At 40.3% G+C, this 24,630-nt stretch overlaps 1 protein-coding gene across 4 annotated transcripts in view; it reads right to left on the reverse strand.

Annotated features, from left to right (window-relative positions):
- TTC29 (tetratricopeptide repeat domain 29) overlaps positions 1-24,630 on the reverse strand; it is a 157,252-nt gene that overhangs the window by 128,218 nt on the left and 4,404 nt on the right. For all 4 annotated transcript variants that reach the window (XM_084860273.1, XM_084860274.1, XM_084860271.1 and 1 more), the window contains exons 2-4: positions 15,464-15,505; positions 12,390-12,484; positions 10,075-10,158 (exon numbers count right to left, since the gene is read on the reverse strand). In XM_084860273.1, the coding sequence (XP_084716399.1) occupies positions 10,075-10,158; positions 12,390-12,478 (173 nt within the window). In that variant the 5' untranslated portion in view covers positions 12,479-12,484; positions 15,464-15,505. The remainder of the gene's footprint in view (positions 1-10,074; positions 10,159-12,389; positions 12,485-15,463; positions 15,506-24,630) is intronic.

Raw genomic sequence — 24,630 nt, forward strand, 5'->3', positions numbered from 1 at the left:
GAAAAAGACAGTGATGTAATCCTATCAATACAATAAGCAAAATGAGCATGAGAAAAGAAAGGACAATTCAGACTAGGAAAAAAGATAGGAAGAGGAAGAATGTACGTGAATAAGAAAAACAGATTTGCTTAGCAGAGGCAAAGTCATTTGGTATATCACAGCTAAAGCACATTGAAAACAAACTGTTCTAAAGGACTCATAGGAAGTGGTGCATTTTGTATTCTTCAAGTCATAATGACACATGCAGCATCGTTAAAGAAGCACATCTGCATGGGCTATTTTTTGCATCAGATGTGTATTTCCAGTGATACCACATTGCTACATGGCATCCATAATGACTGTGCTGGTTTCCATGTTGCCACCTGCATTTCATATGGAGTGGCTGCGGAGCCAAATATGACATAACATAAACACCAATATTGGCTCTACATTCTACCAGGCCATATAACTTTTCTAGGGGCTTTCTCCCTGTGCTTCTGGTTTAATATTTAAAGAACCCAAGTAAAAGGCAGGAGGCACATTGGTATCATCCTTAATAAGAAAATGCAGTTATTTGTTTTATGAGGACAGATATCATAGCTAAGACTAATAAGGTCCAATTCCAGCCATCTCTCAATGAGGCCTCTTTCCAAGTGGTAAACATAAGATCTGCAATAAAGAATAGATCAGCCTTCTTATGGGGCAACTGTTTGGCCAATTTATAGCTATGATATGTCCCACCATCCCACCCTACACATGAGGTTTACATTTTAATGCCTTTACTGCCTCTAATGTATGGATTAATTTAAAAACTTACAGTGCAAGCCTCTACATGTCTACTCAGAACTGAGCCACTCTGAGTTCAATGGGATCGACTCCCAGGTAACCATCTTACTAAGGATTTCATCCTTAGTAAAATAAATTGCTTAAATTATCCCCATGATATTTATTGATTACTTAACATAATATTAATGTTACTGCTTAACACAAATCTAAAGTAGATAGAATGGGAAGTGTTTATACATAGCCCCAATATTAGCTCACACTGTCTAACATGATGAGACTGAAATCTGTTAATACGTGAGAAGTATAACCTGATTTACTCTTAAAGGTTTAGAGAACACACTGGTTATATTTGAACAATCAGATGTTCAGATGCATTTGTGTGCTATTTATGAAATGCTCATCTCAATTCATATATACTTATTTAAATGAAGAATTGGGATAATCTGGCCTCTGAAGTGCAGGTTGTGACCAAATGTAAAAACACCTGCTGACACAGTGTGTGTACAAGTGAGATTCTGACTTTAAAAATCTTACATTGACCATCTCCAATAACATATTTGTGATGAGAATTTATGTTCAAATTGCAAGAGTTAGCAACCTGTTCATTATAACCACACTGCCTGTTCCAACTTGAAAATTCTACCCATAGTATATTGTTCTATGAGCCAACAAAATTCACAGATTTTAGTGTTTAAAACAACTCCACAGCTTTTCAATAGGTAGAATGGCCTCTGGGGGCATCTGCTGGAAATTTAGTAATATTGCACTTAAATCTTGTTATTTCTCAGATAATTTGATGTGACAGATTGATAGTAATTTAGTGTGCACATTGATTGTATTAAATATTGATATACTGTATATTGTTTTATGTATAAATAATATTCATTTATTTTAAAAATCTTGGTACTAAAGCAATGCCCACTGTAACAATAACAAATTGGTGAGCAAAAGCCAATACAAAATATAATTAAATGCATCCTCAACTATAACATCAATGGGAGTTTTCTTATTTACCTCAATGGGATGTGGTTTGCACCCACTTTGAATATCTAAGCGAACCAAGCCTACGAAGTGATTATTTCTGGAATTATAAAGCAATGAATTGTCTGATTACTCCAAAAATAATGCAGTAACTGTTAAAAACTGTGAAGTTATGACACTGCAAAGACATTTTATGGCAAATGTTATAACACAATTGTATATAATTTTGATATGCCATTCCTAGTTTAAGGTGGAGGCTTTGGTTCTCCTGGCATGAGGGAGAGGAAGGCAGGCCTGTAAAAAAGAACTCTTCAACAGACACAAATATCTTTCAGTACAGGGCTTTCTTCATACGCTGTGCTCCCCAGTGAGATGTCCTGCCCCCTCTAGTTGACTTCAAACTGCTCCTGGTGGTTTGAAACAAATCTTCAGTCCTGTTCCTCCCATATTTAGCTTGTGATTTTCTAATAAAAATTATTATGAAGTAAGGCTGATTTCTGAATAAACAGGTCAGGAAGAATAATCTCCTTGGGCCCCCAAAGGATTATGGTTTGGCTTGGGTTTATTTATTTATTACTCCCAGAAAGATGGAAGAGTAGTGTAATGTTGCTTGACTGTGACCCTGCAAGCTGCCCAAGTCAATGATGGAAAGAGGAGTCCAGACATGAGCAAGGCCCAAGGGGATCTTCAGTTGATGTATTCGATGATGGAGAACCACACCCAGGCAAAAGCTCAGCAAGGTTTCAAAAAATCTATCTCCATAATGATTGGCCACTTTGGGACCAGAAGCAGAACCTGAGGATTCAAAAGGCAGGACCAAAAAAGGTAGGAGGAAGCCAGCAGCAGGGGATATAAATGAAGCTGCAAGAAGAGGTGCTGATCTCTGCCACTTTATCTCTCACCTGAGAAATGCCTGAGCAAGTCAGTTCCTGTTGCCCTATCTTCCATAGGAGCTGGCCTTTGCCTCTTCTATTAGGAGACCTCAACTGCACTCCATTAGGGCCTCTGCCTGAAGAAACTACCAAGTACTGCTTTACAAGTTAACACTGACATAATAAAAAACACAATGTTTCTAGTTAAAGAGGGCTTGTTAAGAGCATAAAGCTTGTGGCCCCTGCCCCCATAACATACCGGCCAGTCAGGCAGGTGCTAGATAAAAACTACTTTAGAAACATATGGGGAAGTATCTAATGCTGTCACAGCACTAACTCTAATGACGTTGTGCTAGCATAAACCAACACTAGTGCAATGTCATTAATGCTTGCTAGCAAAGGAAAAAGCAGTGATTTTGCCAAGTCACTTCTTTTTCCCTTTGCCTAGCAAGCACTAATGAAATTGCACTAGCATTGGATTACACTAGTGCTATGTGGTTAGTTCTAGCACTATGACAGCACTGGATACTGCCCATTGTTTATCTGAGTACCTAGCAGGCCATAATACATGGGTGGTATACCAGGGATGGCTCAACAGCTAAAGATTTAACCAGTGTAAGTTAAAGAAATATGTCCAGGAAAACTATTCTTAGCTTGACCTACTGCTTATTGAAATGCTGTACTCTTAGACCAATTTTAAGCTTGTAGAAAATCTGGAGCTGTTATTTTTGAAAGACAGTTCTGATGAAACTAAATAGTTAATGAGCCGTTATAAACTGTATTTAAAATTCTATGTATTGTATATTGCTTAAATGTTTTAGTGCTCTACTCTATAAGATTAAAATGCTTTCTGTTACGCAAATACAGTATTTTAATACAGTTGCTTCAACTTCCATACTACGTTGACTATTTTCATAACTGAGCAATTAAAAAGAGAGATGCTCTTCTGAATCTGAGCATCCAGTTTCCTTTCCAAATCTTATGCCCTTTTAGTTGGCATAAAAGCAAAAACAACACTTTCAGCCTTAGTGCAGTATCACCACACTTTGAGACATTATAGTAAAATGCTATATCTCACACATTCTACATTATTGGATTCAAAAGAAATTAAGGAATTCTGAATACTGTCATTCCAAATATTTATGCTTTAATTCTGACCATTTTATTACAAACAAAATCTGATCCTCTTACATAGCTATAAACTTGTTCCTTTGTTTGTTTATTTTTATGGATTCAATTTTAAAAAGAACAATGATGCTTATATTAAACATGTGCTATCAGATATAACCAAGTTATCATTTCACATAGTACACATCAAACTAAATATATGAATTTGCAAACATTTTTCAGCACTATAGCCTTGATCAGTAAACAATTTCTTTCCTGTCCTGCCTTGCCTTTGTTATCAAATAATGTATTTAACTGAATTGTGCAATCAAGTGTGCACTCACAGTACGCCAGTAAAAATGTTTTAATCAATACATACATGCAGCCCTTTTTGTTTAATACCATGCAACCCAATCACTAATGCAAGAATACAAGAACCAAGCAATTATAACCATCCTAAGAAAGACACTGATGAAATTATTGCAAATTTAAAAAGTTTCTTCTTGCCAACATAGGTAATAGAAATTCATGTTTTGAAATATATTTATTTGGCATATATTCATTATGTGAAAGAAAGACCCAGTAAGAAACAATACTTACTCTCAATTATGTATGTTTAGAATTGGGTTGAATAAGTGATATTAGCACAGGAAAATGCTCTTATCAGAACACTTAAGCCAATTCAGAATGCTATTTTTTGAGGAGGGGAATGTTATTCTTTGTCAACAGTGGGTGAAAAATGCTGTTCTCCGAAATCAACTTCTTCACTGTTTCTGTTTGCTGGTGTGACAAATACATCTTTCTGTAGTTTAAATATGTTCACTTAAAGGAACCCACTGTATTTTATTAATCTATTTCATTAATGCAAAGTAACTCGACAAAAGTAAAAACAAAAAAGAGTCCTGTAGCACTTTGAAAACTAAGGGCAGTATCCAATGTCACAGGCTAGAACGTATGATATTGCACTAACGTAAACCCATGTTAGCACAATGTAATTAGTACTCGCTAGGCACAAAGAAAAAAAATGGCAGCAAATCCCTGCTTTTTCCCTTTGCCTAGTAAGAACTGACGTTGCACTAGCATTGGTTTATGCTAGTGGAAAGTCACTGACAGCTTTGGATAATGCCCATAGTTTGCCTTCTGATTATGAAAGGCTAAGGGCATGATTTGGTGAAAAGGACCTTATATTCTTTGTTGATCCATTTCACTGGCCTTTTTTAGACAATGACAAACCACTTTTTTTCCATGGAGAGAAGCAGCTTGCACCAGCTTGCAGACCCCTTCTCCTTAGTATGCAAAAGGACATCAAAAGCGTTCACTTTTGAACTAAATGCAGTCCCTCACTATGTCTCAACTCAGGGAATTGTGGTTTGTTCTAACACCTCTTGTGCATGAAATAGGAGGATAAGTGAAGGGCATGAAAGCCCAAAGTTTATTGTATCTGAACTGGGCCACTTCTGGCCTTCTCTACTATAAAAGGGGAACGTCAAAAGAAAAACATTAGGTGCCACACATGCAGCACATCAAAGTTACAATTAATTTCAGGTTTCCACATTGTTTTCTTTTTATAATATACAGATTCTTAAGAGAAAAAGTCAGCCTGAAGGCTAGATTAAAAAGCAGAAGATTTGTGTACAGTCCAGAAGATTCACTCTATAAGTTCTAGGGCAATAAAATCCCCACTTGCATTTTGTATCATTTTACACACTGAATATTTCAATAGTAACTTGGTGTACACCTTAAATAAGGCACGGTTGTTTACTTGTAGCCTCTATTCCCTACTTAGTATTGTTGAACTCTTGAAAAAGGAAAGGTTTAGAAAACATAGGACTAAACTTAGCAAAAACAACAAGTTACATAAAGAAGTAAAACTTCAGTTCAGTGGTCTTCTTTATTAAAGTATGTCTTGTGTTTCATCTTTGCAAGAATCTGATGAGTTTTGCAAGTAAAATTCTGTTTCCTCTACACTTGCTAATAGTCATGAGAATCTGTAGTTTGCACCTTCCCATTAAAAATGTATTGTATTTTTTGAAATTATTCACCCCGCCTTTTATCCAGATCATGTCTTTGAAAGGAGGAAGTAGATAATAAATGGAATTATTCATGATATCCCATTAAATATGAAACTTTCTTTTGCAGAGTTTAGAAAATGGAACTTCTACATAATGTACAGAAGTTGATTATAACTTTTTAGCCTTTTCAAGAAAAGTCTTCCATATTACACAAGTGTATACAGTAGCTTTTTCATGAAAGGTAAACTATTCATTTCTCAAACATCCCTATTCTTTTGTCTTTCTCTAATTACACTGATATATCAAATGAAACCAAAGTGTAGAGAGCCCATTGATCTGAATAAAAAGTCTTTCCCCTTCTCTCTTTCGAAGAGAATGTAACTCAGAGAGAACAGTGCTTAATAAAAACACAGAATTTTGGTCACAACAAGCAAGATTATTAGGAATTATTTAGACTGAAAAAGAATACATATTTAAATAATAAAACTGAAAGCAGTAGCACAAAATTCAAAATGTACCTTACAATATAGTGTATAGTTTATATAGTTTTTCTTCTGAACAGAATCACATCAGCAGGTAATTTAGAGGAAAATAAGTTTTAATTGTGAATGTCTCCTGTTATGAAAAACATCCTATATAATAATAGCAAACTCATTCTCCAAGTGGGGATTCTTATACAGACAAAATGGTACCATGCACACACAAGAGGGAGGTATTAGCAGGAGCAGAGGAACTCCAAAGTTTGCAGAAGTACAAAAACTTTAGGAAAAAAAAAACCTTAGCAGGGGAAAAAACTCATTAACTGCCTAATGAGGACTAAGCGTGCTCAGTGGCCACAGAATGTTGACTAATTGTTGGGTGCAGAAATGGAAAATCAGGGTGAAGGAAGAGTTGAATGACTTATGCTGGTAGAGGGCATGGTTGGTCAGATAGCAAGCACACTGAACAGGAAGACTCCATACTGCAACATTTTGTTCCAGGTCCCACTTGTTTTTATTATAATTTATTTTTCTGATAGAAATTTTATATATATATATATATATATATATATATATATATATATATATATATTTCAACTGAAGTAGACAGCTATAGATGTATCCATCAAATAGTCTGACATGATCAGCAAGATTTAAAATTACTTTTAGATGTTCCAGCTGTTGCCTTTACATACTGAAGTTCCTCCAAGCTTCATATACATGAGTAAGGGTGTCAACAAAGATGAACCAAAGCTATGTTTGCAGGTTGGGTTTACTTTCAGTTTGGGATTTTTCAGTGGGTTTTAAAAATACTTTTCAAAAATAGTTGTTTCTAAAAAGAACACACCACACCGTATGCTTTAAATTTGTTGGTGCCTGGCACAGGTCTTAAAGTGACTTACAGTGCAATCCCATGCATGTTTAATCAGAAGTCTTACTGTTTACAACAGGTTTCTCTAGTAAGTGTGTTTAGGATGCAGCCACAACATGCCTTTACAGATTTATGAGACATCTGTGAAGGCATACTGGTAATCTGTGCAGGTAAGAGAAATAAAAGGAAGGTACGGAAAAGTAGTATAGTAGCAGGGAGCTGAGTGGGCTAGGGATGGGTGCAGGAGACAGAACAGATTTTCTGAGAAGACCTGTATGGGTTTGCACTGTAAATATTTCAATATAGGGAGGTATATTCAGTAGGCAGGGCCTACCTGAGAAGGCATCTAATGCTTAGGCCCCAGTTCACATTAAGAGTCTACATAAAGCGGAAGAGGATTCGGAAGTCTAAGGCTTGCTCCCTTGCCTTGTAGCTTTTATAACCAGGTTATATGTGAACTGCCCTTAGTTTTGTACATCTGTACACACACACTCTTCCTGATGTCTTAGTCATGGATTTGTTGGTTTGTTTTTTAATTTGTTCATTTAGCAAATTCAAATTATTTTCAAAAGTAAACTATGGTCCTGAGTTTAATAGCTGTCAGTCCTTAAGTCTTAAAAAATCTGCTTAGCATAATCAGCTTTCCCCTCTTAGCCCACATGTAATTTGTTTTTCAATAAGAAAATTACTAGGTAGACATCCACTGCATACAGATTTGGGAGGAAAGTTGTGCATTTCTGATTCTAGAAATTCATTTTCAAAAAGACCTCATTTTAGATATTTCAATATAATATGAGGAAGCCCCTCTAAGTCTGCAAACCTTTACACATTTACCTGGGAGCAAGTCCCATTGAATGCAATGGGTCTTACTTCTAGGAAGACATGTATAGCATTTCACCCATCATACCACAAAGGAAGGCTGGCACAACTTTCCTAACCATATGCTGAATTGCAATTGCTTGGATATTAACAGTCTTCCATTCTTCTTGTACTAAAGTTTTGTAGATTTCTAAAACAAAGGCAACTTCAGCAGTTATTTCTCCACTGCACCATCCCCAAGTTATATGTATTTATCTTATGGACACTGTCTGGAGAATTTAGTATCCCTGGAATTACATCTCATTTTATTAAGGATTCCTCTCTCTCTTTCTCTGGAAAACAGTATCAACTTATCCGATTTTTTTTCTATATCTGTATTGTATATTGTAAATGATTTAATATTTTTAAAATCAGGATGTAAGTAAAGATGACTGACCTGATAGATGACATAAATGAAACTAAACTTGCTCCACCAGCAAGTACTATTGCCTTCTTTTGTTCTAACTAAAAGAACAAAACTCTGACCTAGTTCTTCTATAATCATTTATCAGTTTTTAATTTACAGTGCTCAAAATACTTTGCAATCTTTATTTTGCCCAGGCTTAAAAGGACAGCACAACTTTGCGCAAAGAACCTTTGAAATTGTTTTTCGAGCATTAGTCCCCAATGCTGTATTTCAATCTACTTTTGCAACTTCCCTTCTGCAAAAGCAGCACTTGAACAGGGTCCCACTGTATCCCCACCTTTGTTCTTGAATTTGCTGTAGCCCCATAATAATAAAAATGGACAAGAGGAATAGCGCAGTGTGCTCTAGAACTTGTTCCTGCACTTTACAATTTACAGTGCCATCTCCATAAATACATACTCTGAAATAAGCCCTACTAAATGCATTGGGACTTACTCTCAGGTAACTGTATACGACTGCAGCCTTAGTGATCTATCATTAAATGTTTTGAAGGGATTTCCCCACCAAATTATAGAGATTCTTTGCCCTTCCATACTAACCAATCAGAAGCATGATCAAAGGGAATCATTTGGGAGTGCACCAGAGGTTTTCTTTCCAGAAAAAGGGCGAGGAGAGAAACAAAGGGTCAGAGTTCCATAGTTTATTGATGGACCCAATGAAGCTATCTTCTCCAGAGACCAAGGAGGCAAGAGTTCAGGCTCTGGCATTGGACTTCACAGAAATCCTAAATAGATGACAAGAACCAAGCAAACCAGCAAAGAAATGGACCTTCAGAATGAGTTCATGTGATGGGTTACATCAAACCAGTGCTTTTGGAAAGTTCTTTTGCTTTTAATAGTAGCCTCTTTTTAAAACAACAACAACACCTGTCTGGTTTTAACGACAAAACTACTAAAGGGTACCTTTGGTGAATAGGCCTGCACAATAAGAGGATACTGTTAAATACAACAAAGAACATTTGTGAGGGGGAGAGTGGGAAATGTCAGAATAACTGCTTCAGATATTCATGCTTGAACAAAGAATCACATTTAGACTGCATTGAGATGATACTCTTTCGTAATGGAATGAGTCAGTGGCAAATGCTGCCTACAACTAAGAGATTGATCCCGAAGTAGCAATTCCTGAACAAAAGCTATGAATTAATATGCTAATTTCAATGACACAAACAAAAAAGGAACAAAGATTTGTGATAAAGGCCAACACCAAAATGTTACCATGCATACAACTGTTTAAAAATATTATATAGAAATAGTAGAAATTCTGTTGTGTCATTTTTATGTGAAATGACACTTCCCGCAAGCTGTTTTTGGACAGTGCCTTTCAAAGAATTAGTGCACATTAGAGTCAGCACTGAAAATCACATTAGTATTTTGGGAGAAAAACCCCTTCAGCCTTAAGTGAGAGGATTTCAAAAAACAAAGGAAGAAAAATAGATAGTTTTAATTATTGGCAAACAATTACATTTTGCAAATGTGCTAATACTTTGGTAAATCAGTGAATTAACATGGGCGTTGAACTAAATGCTTTGATATATGCAAGATAAGTAGCAGTGAAACATAATTATTTAATATCAATTTTAATTTTTAAATACCATGTTTCTCAGCAAATTGCCTGAGGAACTTTAGATTTCAATGAATAAGACTAGAAACAAAGAAAACAATAAACTTGCAGTATAAAAATGCTTCAGAAAGACCTTACTTACGCAGCAACCTCTTGTTTTGACAGTCCTTTGATATGCATGGCCAAATAATGATCTATGGCATCTTTGCCTTTGATCAAATGCATCCTAAATTTAAATTAAAAAATTAGAGAACACCATGAGATGACTTAATGTCAAAACCTGCAACATATATTATGTATTAACCTTTGCCAAGCAAAGACAGATATATATTAAAATACTGACGAAGTATTTTATCAAACATATACTATAAACATGTACAAGTATAATGTTAACTTTTTCATCTCTAGCTGTTTCAGACCTTTAGTTTTTGTAGAAAAGTACATGTGGCTTTTGAAGAAGTTTCCTATAATTTACGGCTTTCACTTTCAATGCCCACGTAACAAAACCTGTTAGACCATTAATGTTTTGCAAGGATTAGGGAATAAATGTGTGTCTTCAGTTTCTCTTAAGTGGGATCATCACAACTGTGCATTGCTTGAATTGATCAAGACATGGTATCAATGGGTAGTATCCAATGTGACATGAGCGCTAACATAAATTATGTTGTGCTAGAGAAAGGTACGTCTAGCGCTATGCCAATAGAATTAGCTAGCACAATGGGATTCCCCTGCAAATCCGTTGTGTCAGCTAATGCTATGGGTGTTATGCTAGAGGTCCCTTACGCTAGTGCAATGTAATTGGCGTTACTGCCCATGTCACATTGGATATTGCCCAATATTACCTTAGGCAAGATATATGGGCAGAGTAATCCTAGGGGTTGGGAAGAAAGAATCAGTGATAGAGGAAGCACTACTTCTTAAGACCTGCCAGCTCACACTGACTAGGGAAAAGGGAGGGGAACAGATTTTCCACATTCCCCCCGTCCCCATCTGGGCTTTTCAGACTTTTCACTCTCACTGATACCGGTGAGAAAGAAAATAAGCCAGCTCCAGGGCTGGCATACTTTTTCAGCCTTTCTAAGGGCATTTCAGGGTAAGGAGGGGCCTTTGGAGCCAGTGGATCCAAAACTTCCCCTGACATGACCCTGAAATGACCCATTTGGGGGCATATTGCCTGTAGAGCACCACAGATGGTACAGCAACAGCTGCAGAACTTTCTGCTGCACCAGAGGGATGCCTCCACCCATGGACCTCCCTCCCACCCACAGAGAGGGAGGCATGCAGCATCCAGTGGCCCCTCAGCAGCTCTCCCAGGGAGCATAGGGTTGCTTCCTTCATTTAAAAAACAAGTCAGATTTAATCAGAAATATTTATAAGAATACTTCTCAATTTAAAGAGAATGCCACTTTAAATTTTATCACTCTGTGCTAACACAACAACAAGCCAAAGCATTTCCCATTTCCTCCTGCTTTTTATCCATTATGCATAACACTCTATGCTAAGGGAAGATATTCTTGCCTTAAATATTTACTATCTTAAATAATCTGACAAAACTAAACATATAATACAGCATCTTAACAAAAAACATTGTACACTTTGTGATAAAAGCATGAAACTTGGTATATTATCAAGCGTTCAAATCAAGATAGAGATATCAAGATAGATATGAAGTTCAAATCAAGATAGAGAGGCATTCTGCATATTCTCAGAATACGAAACGGTGGATGATTTTATAATTATAGTTATCAGTAGAGTGATCTCCCATGTTCAGATTTGCATTTTCTTTGTATGAGTGTAAAGAGCAGTATCCAGACAGTAATTAAAAATGTAGCATTACTGTAACATAATATTAGTACAACTTAATAGCACAGTACATAAAAATAGCTGAAGTTAGTGCTTACGTGCAAGTTAGTACAAAGTTTTGAAATACTCTCAAATCTCACACTAATTGGATACAGTGTCCCTCACAAAAATACAGTTAGCAACCAGCCCCAATCCCCAGACAAAGGATGTAAGACTAATAGAATAAGGGTGCAATCCTATGCATGTTTAGACAGAAAAAAAATCCTACAACTCCCAGCATGGCTGGCTAAGGCATGCTGGAAGTTGTAGGAGTTTTTTCTGCCTAAACATGCATAGGATTGCGCCTTAAGCGTCTGCCCCCAAGAATAGCTACCCTGATCAACAGAAAATGCAAACTGGACCCACAGAACCTGAGATACTGCATTATTTGTAATTATCCCCCAACTACTTACAAAATCAGCTGCCATTTTGAATTTTGGGAATGCCCCCTTATCTTAATTTGAGTTTCGGGACCCAAGGTTTGAGTTTTTATCACAGAGTGCACAATTCTGACTCTTTCTGTAGCTTGGCATTAGAACTCGCCGCTTCAGTATTTCAGCTTTCAAGAGCCACAGTCAAATATATTAGTTAACTGAAAGAAAATAAATTTCACACCTTGCAAGATTTGGTGAAGGGCATCTCATCTCTTCCATACTTGGATGCCCTTTGGGACTTTGCATTGGCACAGGAGGAAATAGACTCATTTTGAACTAAATAAATGAATACAGACTATGTTAAGAAATTCATCCCATATGGTTTCCACTTTTCTTAGACATTCACTACAAATGTGTGTCATCCAATGTAAACTACACCCGTCATTCAAAGCCTTTGCAGCACCAGGTTATCAGCAGCACTTTCAATCCTTATGAAACTGACTCATTAGATATCCACGGTAGTAAATGAGGCTCAGCACATGCCAATTTGAAATCAATTAGCACTTGAATAACAAGAGAAGGAGTGCTGAGATGTTACTCAATAACCATGCTGTAACTGTAAATTTCCAAGAATACCCAATGCATAGCAAAGCCTTTTTGTTTATTAAAAGGGAAGAGGGAGAGGGAGGGAGAGAGAGAGAGATTTCAGAAACATTTGAAATATTTCCAGATCTACCAATATGAGATTTGGTTATATTCACTGTGTTTAGAAATAATGCTTGGAATGTTGCAGAACTGTATGCATTGACATAGTTTTTATTGTAATAAACAGTTAAGGATAACAAATGTTTTCTTGCCTAATCAGTATCTGCTGGTATTTAATTGCAAGTTTGAATTTTCACTGTACACTGTGCATAAGTGGATACTTGCACAAAATGGAATGTGTGGCCTAAAATTTCTATTCCTGAATATTTTAATGAGAAACTGGATAGGGAGAGACAGCAATCTTATGGTTCCTGAGATAGCATTCCAGGGACCACAGGATTTGTCAGAATCCCTCTCCCAAGGCCATAGACACTCCTATGAGTGGGGGGGGGGGGCAAATCCTCTCCTCATTCCTCCTGCCCTGCTTGGCTCTTGCCAGCAGAGTATAGGATAGACAGAGGGCTCTGAGATTGGAGTCTTCTGTCTAACAAAAGCAAATAATTTATTAATGAAATCGACTTACATATCATTAATAACTTAATTAATATACCAATGGCATATTGTTAGCTAAAGAGTTGCAATGACAGTATGATATGAACTTAATATAACTTAACTGAATTAGACTTATATGACTATAAGCTTTATTTCTTTTAAGTAGAACAAAAAAGGCTGTAAGACAAAGAAGTCTACCTTGTCATGTTGAAGTTCATAAATGCTAATGGAACTTTTTTGTCATATAGAGCCCTGTGTTCTTTTTCCCATATATCCAGCTTACACTTCCCACCATTAAAGTTACAGCTGCCAGTTCCTTCATATTGCACGTCTATGATCTGAGAATGTTAGCAGCAGGAGCACCCTTGCTCTTAAATTTGGTTTATTGTAGGTATTGTAAGCCCTGCTGGCAGGCCCCAAGGCACACTTTTAATAGAGGCAGAAACACAGCATTGGAAAAATAGAGAGAAGGTTCTCTAATTGTTAGAGCTATTGCAAGGAAATTTACTTTGCTTTAAAGGTGCAGAAGAGCTTACGGAGGAAAAAGTAATGGCAGCAATTGACAGATAAAAAGGGAAACTATGCTAAGTTACATCAAGACTAGTGATGCCCCCAGTTCGGAATTGGGGGATCTGGAATACGAACTTCTTCGATTTAGAACTTCTGAGTGAATTACAAGCTAATTGCAAACATCCCTGGAGTCTTGGCTCAGTATCTCATTAACTCAATCCTGCCCCTAGCACCACCCCTTCCTGCAAACATAGCCACCCCCTCCCTTTTTTGCTGAAACTTACCTGTGATGTTTGTGGTAGATCCATTCCTTGACCCAGGGCAGGATTTCAGAATGTCCTGGCCTAAGTATAGGTTGGTTCACCCCAGGATTTATACTACACTGGCAAGGCAAAGGCTAATCTGCCTGTGGCCGCATTCAAGAAAAGAACTACAAAATGAATTGTACATCTTCTAAGCTTGGTATGAATCCAGATTCTTCAAACAGTCCCAGGCCTCTGAATACAATATGAGCTGGTGGCAGTGATTAAAAGGTTGCTACTACAACCTTTGTTAAGCCCTGCAGCAGCACTGTACTTCTCAAGAGCCCTGAGAAATTACTTTCCACCACAGTTCCCAGTGATCCTGGCATTTGGGGTGTGACTGTTACAGCACTTTAGGTCTTAATCAAGGTAGCAACAGCAGCAGCCCTGCCATCATTGCTGCTGTTGCACGACCACCATGTAACTTTTGGTGAATGTGGCAGCAATCACAAGGGGGGCATGGAGGGGTTATCGTGTGACCAATACACAACTGAGAATGAATCGGAGTTAAAAACGAGGTAATCTGGGCCTGATCTGAACTGAGACAATTCCAAAATAAGCCTAGGGAAGCTTCCCCACCATTAGTCAAGATACAGGGTAATTTATATAAGTTAGGCCTTTCAGTAGGGAAAGTCCATTTGACAGGATATTTGCCATGGGAGCATGGACCAAGTAGAAGAATTTATAGAAGATATATTCAGGTTCAATTCAAAATACAGGTAGACATGGCAGCAGATGGAGAGGATGAGTGAAAGTATGTTATCACAGAAAAGTTGACCAGTTCTTAACGAAGCCAAATACAATGCCATTTATTTATTTAAAGGAAAACTCATTAAAACAATACATATCAAAATTTATAGCATATGATCAAATGTTATGCAAAATACCACTCAAAGCCATCATTAGTCATATCAATGAAAATGGGCCACTATATATTTAAAAAAATCACAATAAAACTCAACTGAATGGAAATTATTTTCATTAACAGCATCCGAAGATGGCTAATAAGCAAGGACACATGACAAAGCCACCACCCAAAGCCCACTTTAATTCATTTTCATATGGCAGAATATGTTGAGACATTTGAGTCTAACAGCTCATCATGCAGACTGAGCAATTTTTACCCATGTCACAGAGTTTTGTGGTAACTTGGTGAACACTGCTCGGTCCACGTGATGAGCAACTACACATGAGCAGATCCCCACAAGCTTTGCTGCCACATCATGTAAACTAGTCCTTAACAATTAAAACAATAAAAGGTATTCAAAGTCTGAACTGTAATTAATCCAAGATGATAAACACTTACAGCTTAGCGGCAGGTAATTCTGTGCTTGTTCTTTTAAGATGTCTAAAAAGAAACAAATTAGAACACACTTTAAAGACAAGACAAACAGTTTTATTTTCTATAATGAATTGTTAAATAGTAGCAAGATGACCATCATGGTGAGACGCATGGTGTGGGAAGGTTATATACTGCCAGAATCTCCGAAGAGAGCAGTACATCTCTGTGTGATCTATGCACAGACACACTTTTCACCCTGCTGCACAATCCTTGTCACTGTGGGCTGGACCACTGCTGGAAGGCAGGACTGCCCTCACTACTACCCCGTACTCAAGCATAGCACTTTACTTGTCTACACAGGAGTGGATGACCATCTGTCAGGGTGGACACTGAGCCCATAGAATCCCAGAGTAGTTCTGATTCTGAGGAAGAGCAGCCGCTCCTGGGAGAGCAGCGTGCTCATCCTTCCCAGGGCCAACAGCTGACAGAGATTCCTCCCACCGGCATTCCTGGCATAGATAGCAGTCCCAGGAGTGAGAGAGCGCGGGAAGATGACTTGCTGGACGCACGACACCGACACAGGGAGCGGCGCCAAATAGAGGGCGCAGAAAGGAGGCGTAGTGCCCGGTTGGCGCACAAACAACGGTTGCGCCTAGAGGATCCAAGGGAAAATGGGAGGGACTCTCCCTAGCCCATAAGTTCAGGGTCTGCCAGTGATTCTCCTTCAAATGGGGACCAACTGTTCCAACTTAGGGCATAGGTACTCTGCTGCTCATATCTAGTTGCTAACAGTAGAGTTGTTAAGTTGTAAAAGAGGAATAAAGCTTTGAAAAGAATCCCTTTGTCTGTGTCTGGACTTGGCTACTGGATTAGACTGAGAGAGGTCGCCAAGGAGCCCTTGACACCATCATTCATTATACATGAAAAAGTAAAGGAGCGTACCACTGGAGTGGGCAATAAACCTGGTCCCACCCACAGTGCTCCTAGCCATTGGAAATAAACTCTGCACCTATCTGCATATCCATCATGCGTTCTGTTTCTCGGCCACACTGCTGTTAACAAAATGTTGGGAACTGGCTGAGACAGATACTCTTAGCAGTGTGATCCATTCTGTACATGTCTACTCAGAAGTAAGTCCCACTGCAATCCTATACACGCTTACTTAGGGGTCAGCCCCACTGACTTCTATTTGACTTATTTCTGAGTATACATGGATAAGATTTCGCGGTAACAAAAATAAATGTTCCTAAAAGCTTATGTGATACATTTGCTACTCTTTAACATGCTACAAGACCCTTTGTTGCTTATGCTTCCTAAAGTTTATGCTTCCTAAATCAGCACTTCCATTTCTGCAGCATTTGGATTAGGTTATCCACCTTCCCTCAAATATTTCACTTTTTAAAACTGTTGAGTGACAAAGAATGATCAACTGCTCCTGAAAAGAATGATCAGCTGCTCTGATTGTTAAAAATATTCCCAAAAAATCACTTGTTTTATTCAAAGCCTGAATAACACCCATTCTGTTCAAGACAAGAAAACATAGTGTCTAAATATGTCATGAGTGGCCAGCATACCCACGTCCCCCCAGTGTATAGCAGGTACATGGGACTTAGCTTTTGCTAAATGAGCTTTTATAAGAGAAATACATTTTCCCTCATAATTTCAATATGAGGGTTGCCGGGATCCTAATCCCCAGGTAGGTTCTGAAACTGAAAGTGAACCCAGATTGAGAGTTCGGGGGTTGGAATAGCTTGGGAGGTGATTTGTAGGGGAGGTTTAATGGATGTACAAAAAAAAAAAGCACCCTCTCTCCACCAGCTTTCTCCTGTATGTACTCCCACCCTATTCCTGTTATCTTGGCAAATGCAGGATTAAGTTTGGCCCTGTCTGTTGCTGAAGGCCTTTTCAAATGTACCTACAAGAAGCCCACAAAAACTGGTGTTGGAACTATAACTGCACTGTTCCAGTGCTAGCAATGCTATATCCCACCCTTATACAATGGATAAGAGGGGTGTCAGGGTTCCCCTTATGACCTGGACCCCCTGAGCAACTTCTTAAGGCTGTCTTGCCTCTTTAAGGGGCCCACCTTCCTTCTTTTACCTTCCCCTTTCTAATAACATGGGGTTTAGGCTGTGTGTGGGGGGGTGATAAACACTCTAGACATAGGGTTTAACCACAACAGTTTACTGGTAAATTGAAGCAAGCTAATCACAACTAAAGGTATTTACACAATAGAACTGAGTGATACACAGACATTAAGAGAAAATAAAAGTTGCAAAACACAAGTTCCTTTACCCTAGCTGTTCTTAGACTTTTCTAGGCTGCTTCTTCCTGCTCACTCTTCATGCTCTGGTCTTTCAGACTCTGACTCTTACTGGCTCGCTCACTCTCTTTATATATTCTCCTCCCTAAAAACTGAAAGGGAGGGAGCAATCCTACTGGGATAGGTGGCCACCTCCGAACTTGGAGGCGACCGCCTATCCAATGCAGGGCAGGAGAAGCACAGATGGGATCATCCCCGCCACACTTCAGCCACCCTGCAATTGCGGCTAGACAGCCGATTTCAGCTGTCTAGCCACGAGAAGGTGGAGCAGGGGAAGTGGTGGCCGGACGACACGTTGGATACGTTGTACCGGATTTCTGACTTCCTCGCCCTGGAATGCCCCCAGGAACGCCCCGTTTCCACCGCTCTGTGCTCCTCTTCTGAATGCGGAGCATGGGGCCGTTCCGCTGTCAGGGCCCAGCTTTAGTACTGCAGTGGGCCTTGTAGGTTATAGCCAGGATTTAATTAGAAGTAGCCTGGAAAGGCTTGGGCCTAATTCAGTTTCTGGAATGTCAGAGTCTGTGTGAGCTTATCTCTGTCAGTGTTCTCAGAGCAGAGCCAGGGGGAGTCACCCAACTCCCTGTCCACGTGCTGGTCTGGCCTTGGCAGGCAGGGAGGCTGGAAGCTGTCCATGAGAACCAGACAAAGGTGGGGTGGGGTTTGCATAAGGGTCACCCAGGTTGTAGCCTCACTGCTGAAGGGCTGAGCAGTGATGCCCTGTTTAGACAGAAGCCTTGCTGAAAGGCTGAAGGCCCTTGTCTGTCAAGGGATCTGGAGGGGGTGTCTTACAGTCATGCCTTGCCTTTTAAGCTGATGCAAAGGCAAAGAGCCTTTGCTAGGTACATCTCGTCTTCATTGCCCGAAGCCTTCTCTGTTTGGATCCATCATCGTCTGGGCTTTTGGAAGCACTCTGCACAAGGACTGGAACTTTGGATTGTTAAGGACTTGCCATGAAAAGTACTGTGAGGCGTTTCATAGACTTGAACTCTCGTTACTGTGGATTGTGTGTCTGTGTTTGTAGTCAGCTTAGTGTAAGGCAGGCTGGGTTTGATCTACGGCTTTTCGACTTCCCTCTGCCAGAACTCAAGCAGCGTGGAGTTGCCAATGTGAAAGTGGTGGCTTGGAACTCCTTGCATGTATTGGTATGCCCTTCCCTTGATCTTGATGGGCCTTGACCATGTAGCCTAGAGTTATCAACAAAAAATTCAAAGTTGGACTCTTAATGGGTGTGGGTTGTTTAGGTCTTTCAAGAAGTTATCCCCTGATAGCCTGATGATCAGGGGATCATCCAGGAATCATTCCCTTTCCATGTCCGGGGTTGGTGCCTCATGAAAGGATTGTCTGGGTTAGGTACCCAGGAATCCAGAGTCCCTTCCCTTGTGTTCAGAACAGTGGAGATGGCAATGGAGAAGCCATGTTGAGGATCTCAGTCACGGTAGTAATGTTTAGCTTTGGATTGTTCTGGAATTACATAGAGCCTATAGCTACCGACCATCAGCTATATGATTTCTGAAGAGTGTAACCACTAAGCTTTTGCCATAGGTTTCCCTGCAATAAAGAAATCTCACTGATTTGGGTGTCCAGTGTCAGATTGCCTGAGCGTGTGCACTGGGGGGATCGGGAAACCTGACATCCGTGCTGCCTACAAGGCAGTGCGGGGTAGGGGGAAGGTCATTTCTCGGGGAACTGACCTATCCTATAGCCATCTAGCCACTGACTAGCGGCCATAGGATTGTGCTCTGTTTCAAACCTGAAGAAATGAAACTTAACTGGGGAAACAATACTGAAACTTAACTGGGGAAATGAAACCACTCCTCTCAGGGACACCCCCTCCCCCCCCAAAAGTCAGGCCTGACCTTTTTCCTTTCCTTGCCTCTGTAGGCCTCAGACCTTCACAAGGGGAACAGTGTGTGACAGAAGATGCAAAAAAAGTGTAGAAGAAATGAAAAATACAATAATCTGGAAAGAACCAGAGCCTCAGTATTTACTATGCCATGCATAGAACCAACACATCAGATAGCTATATGTACAAAAAGTTACAGTATAAAAAGCCAAGGACCTACGTGCACAAACAGGAGTATCGTGCCATAATTGTAATTTCTCTCACAGCAAGAGTACATTGCTAATGTTGTTCCTATCTTCAAAAATGGAGTTGGACTCGATGGTCTTATAGGCCCCTTCCAACCTTACTATTCTATGATTATATGATTTAGAATAGTAAAATTAGCACATGAAAGTAACACGATGTCCAGAATGTCCATTTAACAAAGGACCAGCCAATTCCTTTTTCTTTTCTTTTATTTTTAGAAATCAAGGTTTGGGGGTGAATTGGCCTAATAAGGGAGGAATTCCTACCAAATTGGCCTAATAAGGGAGGAATTCCTACCATACTGTTGCTCTTGTAAGGATTACAGTGCAGTCCTATGTATGTTTAGACAGAGAAAAAGTCCAACAATTTATTTATTTATTTATTTATTTATTTATTTATTTATTTCTATACTGCCCAATAGCCGAAGCTCTCTGAACAATTCCCAACATTCCCCAGCCAACCATAATGGGAAAGGAATGCTGGGAGTTGTAGGATTTTTTCTGTCTCAACATGCATAGGATTGCGCCCTCAGGGCACAATCCTATGCATATTTAGACAAAAAAAAAGTCACAGAATCATAGAATAGTAGGGTTGGAAAGGGCCATTAAGACCATCAAGTCCAACCCCTGCTCAATGCAGGAATCTAAGTCAAAGCATTCCTGACAGATGGCTGTCCAGCCTCATCTTGAATGCCTCCAGTGTGGGACAGCCCACTACCTCCCTAGGGAATTGGTTCCATTGTCGTATTGTTCTCACAGTCAGGAAGTTTTTCCTGATGTTCAGTCGGAATCTGGCTTCCTGTAACTTGAGCCCATTATTTTGTGTCCTACATTCTGGGATGATCGAGAAGAGATCCTGGCCTTCCTCTCCGTGATAACCTTTCAAGTACTTGAAGAGCGCTATCACATCTCCCCTCAGTCTTCTCTTCTCAAGGCTAAACATGCCCAGTTCTTTCAGTCTCTCCTCATAGGGCTTTGTTTCCAGTCCCCTGATCTTCGTTGCCCCACTCTGACCCCTCTCCAGCTTGTCTGCATCATTCTTAAAGTGCGGTGCCCAGAACTGGACACAATACTCCAGATAAGGCCTAACCAATGCTGAGTGGAGGAGAACTAGTACTTCCCGGGACTTGGAAGCTATGCTTCTATTAATGCAACCAAAAATAGCATTTGCCTTTTTTGCAGCAACATCACATTGTTGGCTCATATTCAGCTTGTGATCTGCAACAATTCCAAGATCCTTCTTGCTTGTAGTGTTGTTGAGCCATGTATCCCCCATCTTGTAACTGTGCATTTGGTTTATTTTTCCTAGGTGCAGAACTTGGCATTTATCCCTATTAAATGTCATTCTGTTGTTTTCTGCCCAGTGCTCCATCCTATCAAGGTCACTTTGAATTTTGTTTCTGTCTTCCAAAGTATTAGCTATCCCGCCCAGTTTTGTGTCATCTGCAAATCTGATCAGCATTCCCTGCACCTCCTCCTCCAAGTCATTAATAAACATGTTGAAGAGCACTGGGCCCAGGACCGAGCCCTGTGGTACCCCATTCATTAGCTCTTCCCAATTTGAGAAGATCCCATTGATAAGCACTCTTTGAGTCTGATTCTGTAGCCAACCGTGGATCCACCTGATCATTGTTTCCTCTAGCCCACTTTGAGCTAGTTTGCTCATCAGGATATCATGGGGCACTTTGTTGAAAGCTTTGCTGAAGTTGAGGTAAATTATTTCCACAGCATTCCCACAGTCCACAAGGAAGGTTACCTGATCAAAACATGAGATCAGTTTCGTCTGGCAGGATTTGTTCTTGACAGATCCATGTTGGCTTCGAGTAATCACTGCATTGTTTTCAAGGTGCTTCCAGATGGATCGCTTTATAATCTGCTCCAGAAGATCCCCAGGGATTGATGTCAGACTGACTGGTCTGTAGTTCCCAGGTTCCTTCTTTTTATCCTTTTTGAAGATAGGGACAACATTAGCCCTCCGCCAGTCATCTGGCACTTCCTTCGTCCTCCATGATTTCTCAAAGAGAATAGACAGTCGTTCTGAGAGTTCTTCTGCCAGTTCTTTTATTACTCTAGGATGCAGTTCATCTGGCCCTGGAGATCTGAACTCATTCAAAGTAATTAGGTGTTCCTTGACCATATGCCTATCAATCTCAAGCTGCAATCCTGCGTCTTCAGCCTGTACTTCGCCTTTGCCAGGGGGGTCATAGACCCTCTTTTGGGAGAAGACTGAGCCAAAGTAGGAATTGAGCACTTCTGCCTTTTGTCATCTGTTATCATTTTGCCATCCTTATTTAATAGCTGAACCACCATTTCTTTCCTCTGTCTTTTGCTATGCATGTATCTGAAGAAAGCCTTTTTGTTGCTTTTAGCATCCTTCGCTAACCTTAGCTCGTTCTTAGCTTAGCCTTCCTGGCGCCATCCCTGCAATTCTGTGCTACATGCCTGTACTCTTCCTTTGTTGCTTGGCCTTCCTTTCCATTTCCTATGTGTGTGCTTTTTTGTTTTCAGTTCATCTCTAAGCTTTTTGTGAAGCCACATTGGCTTCTTCTGTTGTCTTCCACCTTTTTTTCTTGTTGGAATTGTTTCCAATTTTGCCTTGAGAATATCCTTTTTTAAAAAACTCCCACCCATCTTAGACTCCTTTTCTTGTTAGAGTCACTTGCCATGGGACCTTACTTATCATTGTTCTGAGTTTATTAAAATCAGCTTTCCTCAAATCCAGGGTACGTGTTTGACTACACTCGGCTTTTGCTTCCCTTAGAACCAAGAACTCAAGTACAACATGGTCGCTTTCCCCCAGAGTTCCTGTAACTGCTACTTTATCCACTAAGTCATCTCTGTTGGTTAGGATCAAGTCAAGGATAGCCGATCCTCTAGTTCCTTCCTCTACTTTCTGTAGGAGGAAGTCATCCGCAACACAAGTCAGGAATTTCTTGGAAGGGACATGTTTTGCAGCTCCCAACAAATATCGGGGAAATTGAAGTCCCCCATTACTACTTCATCATGCTTCCTTGAAACATTGGCTATTTGCTTTTCAAAAGTTTCATCCTTGTCTTCTCCTTGATTGGGTCGCTGGTAGTAGACTCCGACTACTAGGTTCTTTTTATTCTTTGCTTCATTTATTTTAACCCAGATGCTCTCGATGAGGCTACCAAGCTCACCCTCCTGTATTTCTGTGCAGAGATATGTATTTTTCACATATAGTGCAACCCCACCTCCCTTTCTGTTCCTCCTTTTCTTTTTGAACAAGTTATATCCTTCAGTTGCTGTATTCCAGTCACAAGAGTCATCCCACCTAGTCTCAGTTACACCTATCAAGTCATAATTTCCCTCCTGTTGTCAGGGTGGAAAATGAGCCAATAGGACCCCAGAGCAGTTCTGATTCTGAGGAGGAACAGCAATCTGTGGGAGAGGAGCTTGCTCATCTCTCACAAGCACAGCAGCTGGCAGAGATTCCTCCTGCCGGCATTCCTGAGATAGTGACCCTGGCAGCGAGAGAGCGCTGGAGGGGGGCTTCCTGGACACTCAGCGCCGATGCAGGGAGCGCCGACAGATGGAGGGCGCGGAAAGGAGGCATAGCGCTCGTTTGGCACGCAAGCAACGGTTGCGTCCCGAGGACCCAAGGGAAAGAGGGAGGATCTCTCCCTAGCCCATAAGTTCAGGGTCTTTCCGTGATTCTCCTTCAAACGGGGACCAACTGCCTTACCTGGAGCTTAGGCTACTCTGCTATCTTTCCCCAGGGCTGTTCCTTACTTAGTCGCTGGTGATTAGCATCTGAAAGAGTCATTAGGTCATAAAAGGAATAAAGCCTTGAAAAGAATCCTTTTCGTCTGTGTCTTGAGTTGGCTATTGGAGGTGACTGGAAGAGGCAGCTAGGGCGCTCCTGACACCTGTATTAAGAGTTCAAGTTCGTTCTGTTTGTTTCTCATACCCTGGGCATTAGTATATAGACATTGAAGACCATGTGCTTCATAGTCTGGCTTTCTTCCTACATCTTTGTGAAGACTATTATTGGGTGCTATTAGAGCTGTTCGTTGCAATGCATGAGCCTTCATCCATCCATCCCCAACTTTACATCTCCCTTCCCTGTAGGATTCAGTTTAAAGTCCTCCTGATAAAGTTCTTCATGCTGTGGCTAAACACATTCTTCCCAGCCTTTGTGAGGTACAACCCGTCCCTGGCCAACAGTCCATCTTCCAGGAAGTATAGCCCGTGGTCCCAGAATCCAAATCTCTCTCGTCAGCACCACCTTCATAGCCAGTCATTCACCCGGAGTATTTTTCTTTCCCTTTCTAGCCCTCTTCTAACTCCTGGAAGGATGGATGAGAAAACTATCTGGGCTCCAAAGTTCTTGAGTTTCCTTCCCAAAGCTTCAAAGTCTGATGTGATTTCTTCATAGCTCTGCTTGGCAGTATCATTTTTTCCCACATGGATGAAAAGAAAGGGATACCTGTCAGTGGGCTTTATGAATGCAGGCAACCCTTCAGCCACATCTCTAATCCGTCCGCCTGGGAGACAGCATACCTGGTGAGTCCATGGGTCTTCGCAACATACTTGTGTTTCGATTCCACGCAGCAAGGAGTCTCCCACTACTACTACTCTTCTCTTCTTGTGGTTGTAGGCCTTGGTTTCATCACCTCTGCCTGAGTGACCTTCAGCCTCTTGCTCACTCTCATGCAGGTTCCCCTGTAATTCTTCCTCTGCAGGCTGTCCTCCAGTCTCATCCTCAAGTACCTGGAAATGGTTCCATAGTGCTACTGCTTCCGCTACTGCAGAGTGG

Source organism: Heloderma suspectum, chromosome 5 (assembly GCF_057233095.1).
Source record: "Heloderma suspectum isolate Gila_16-S chromosome 5, 16-S_ref, whole genome shotgun sequence".
NCBI lineage: Eukaryota > Metazoa > Chordata > Lepidosauria > Squamata > Helodermatidae > Heloderma > Heloderma suspectum.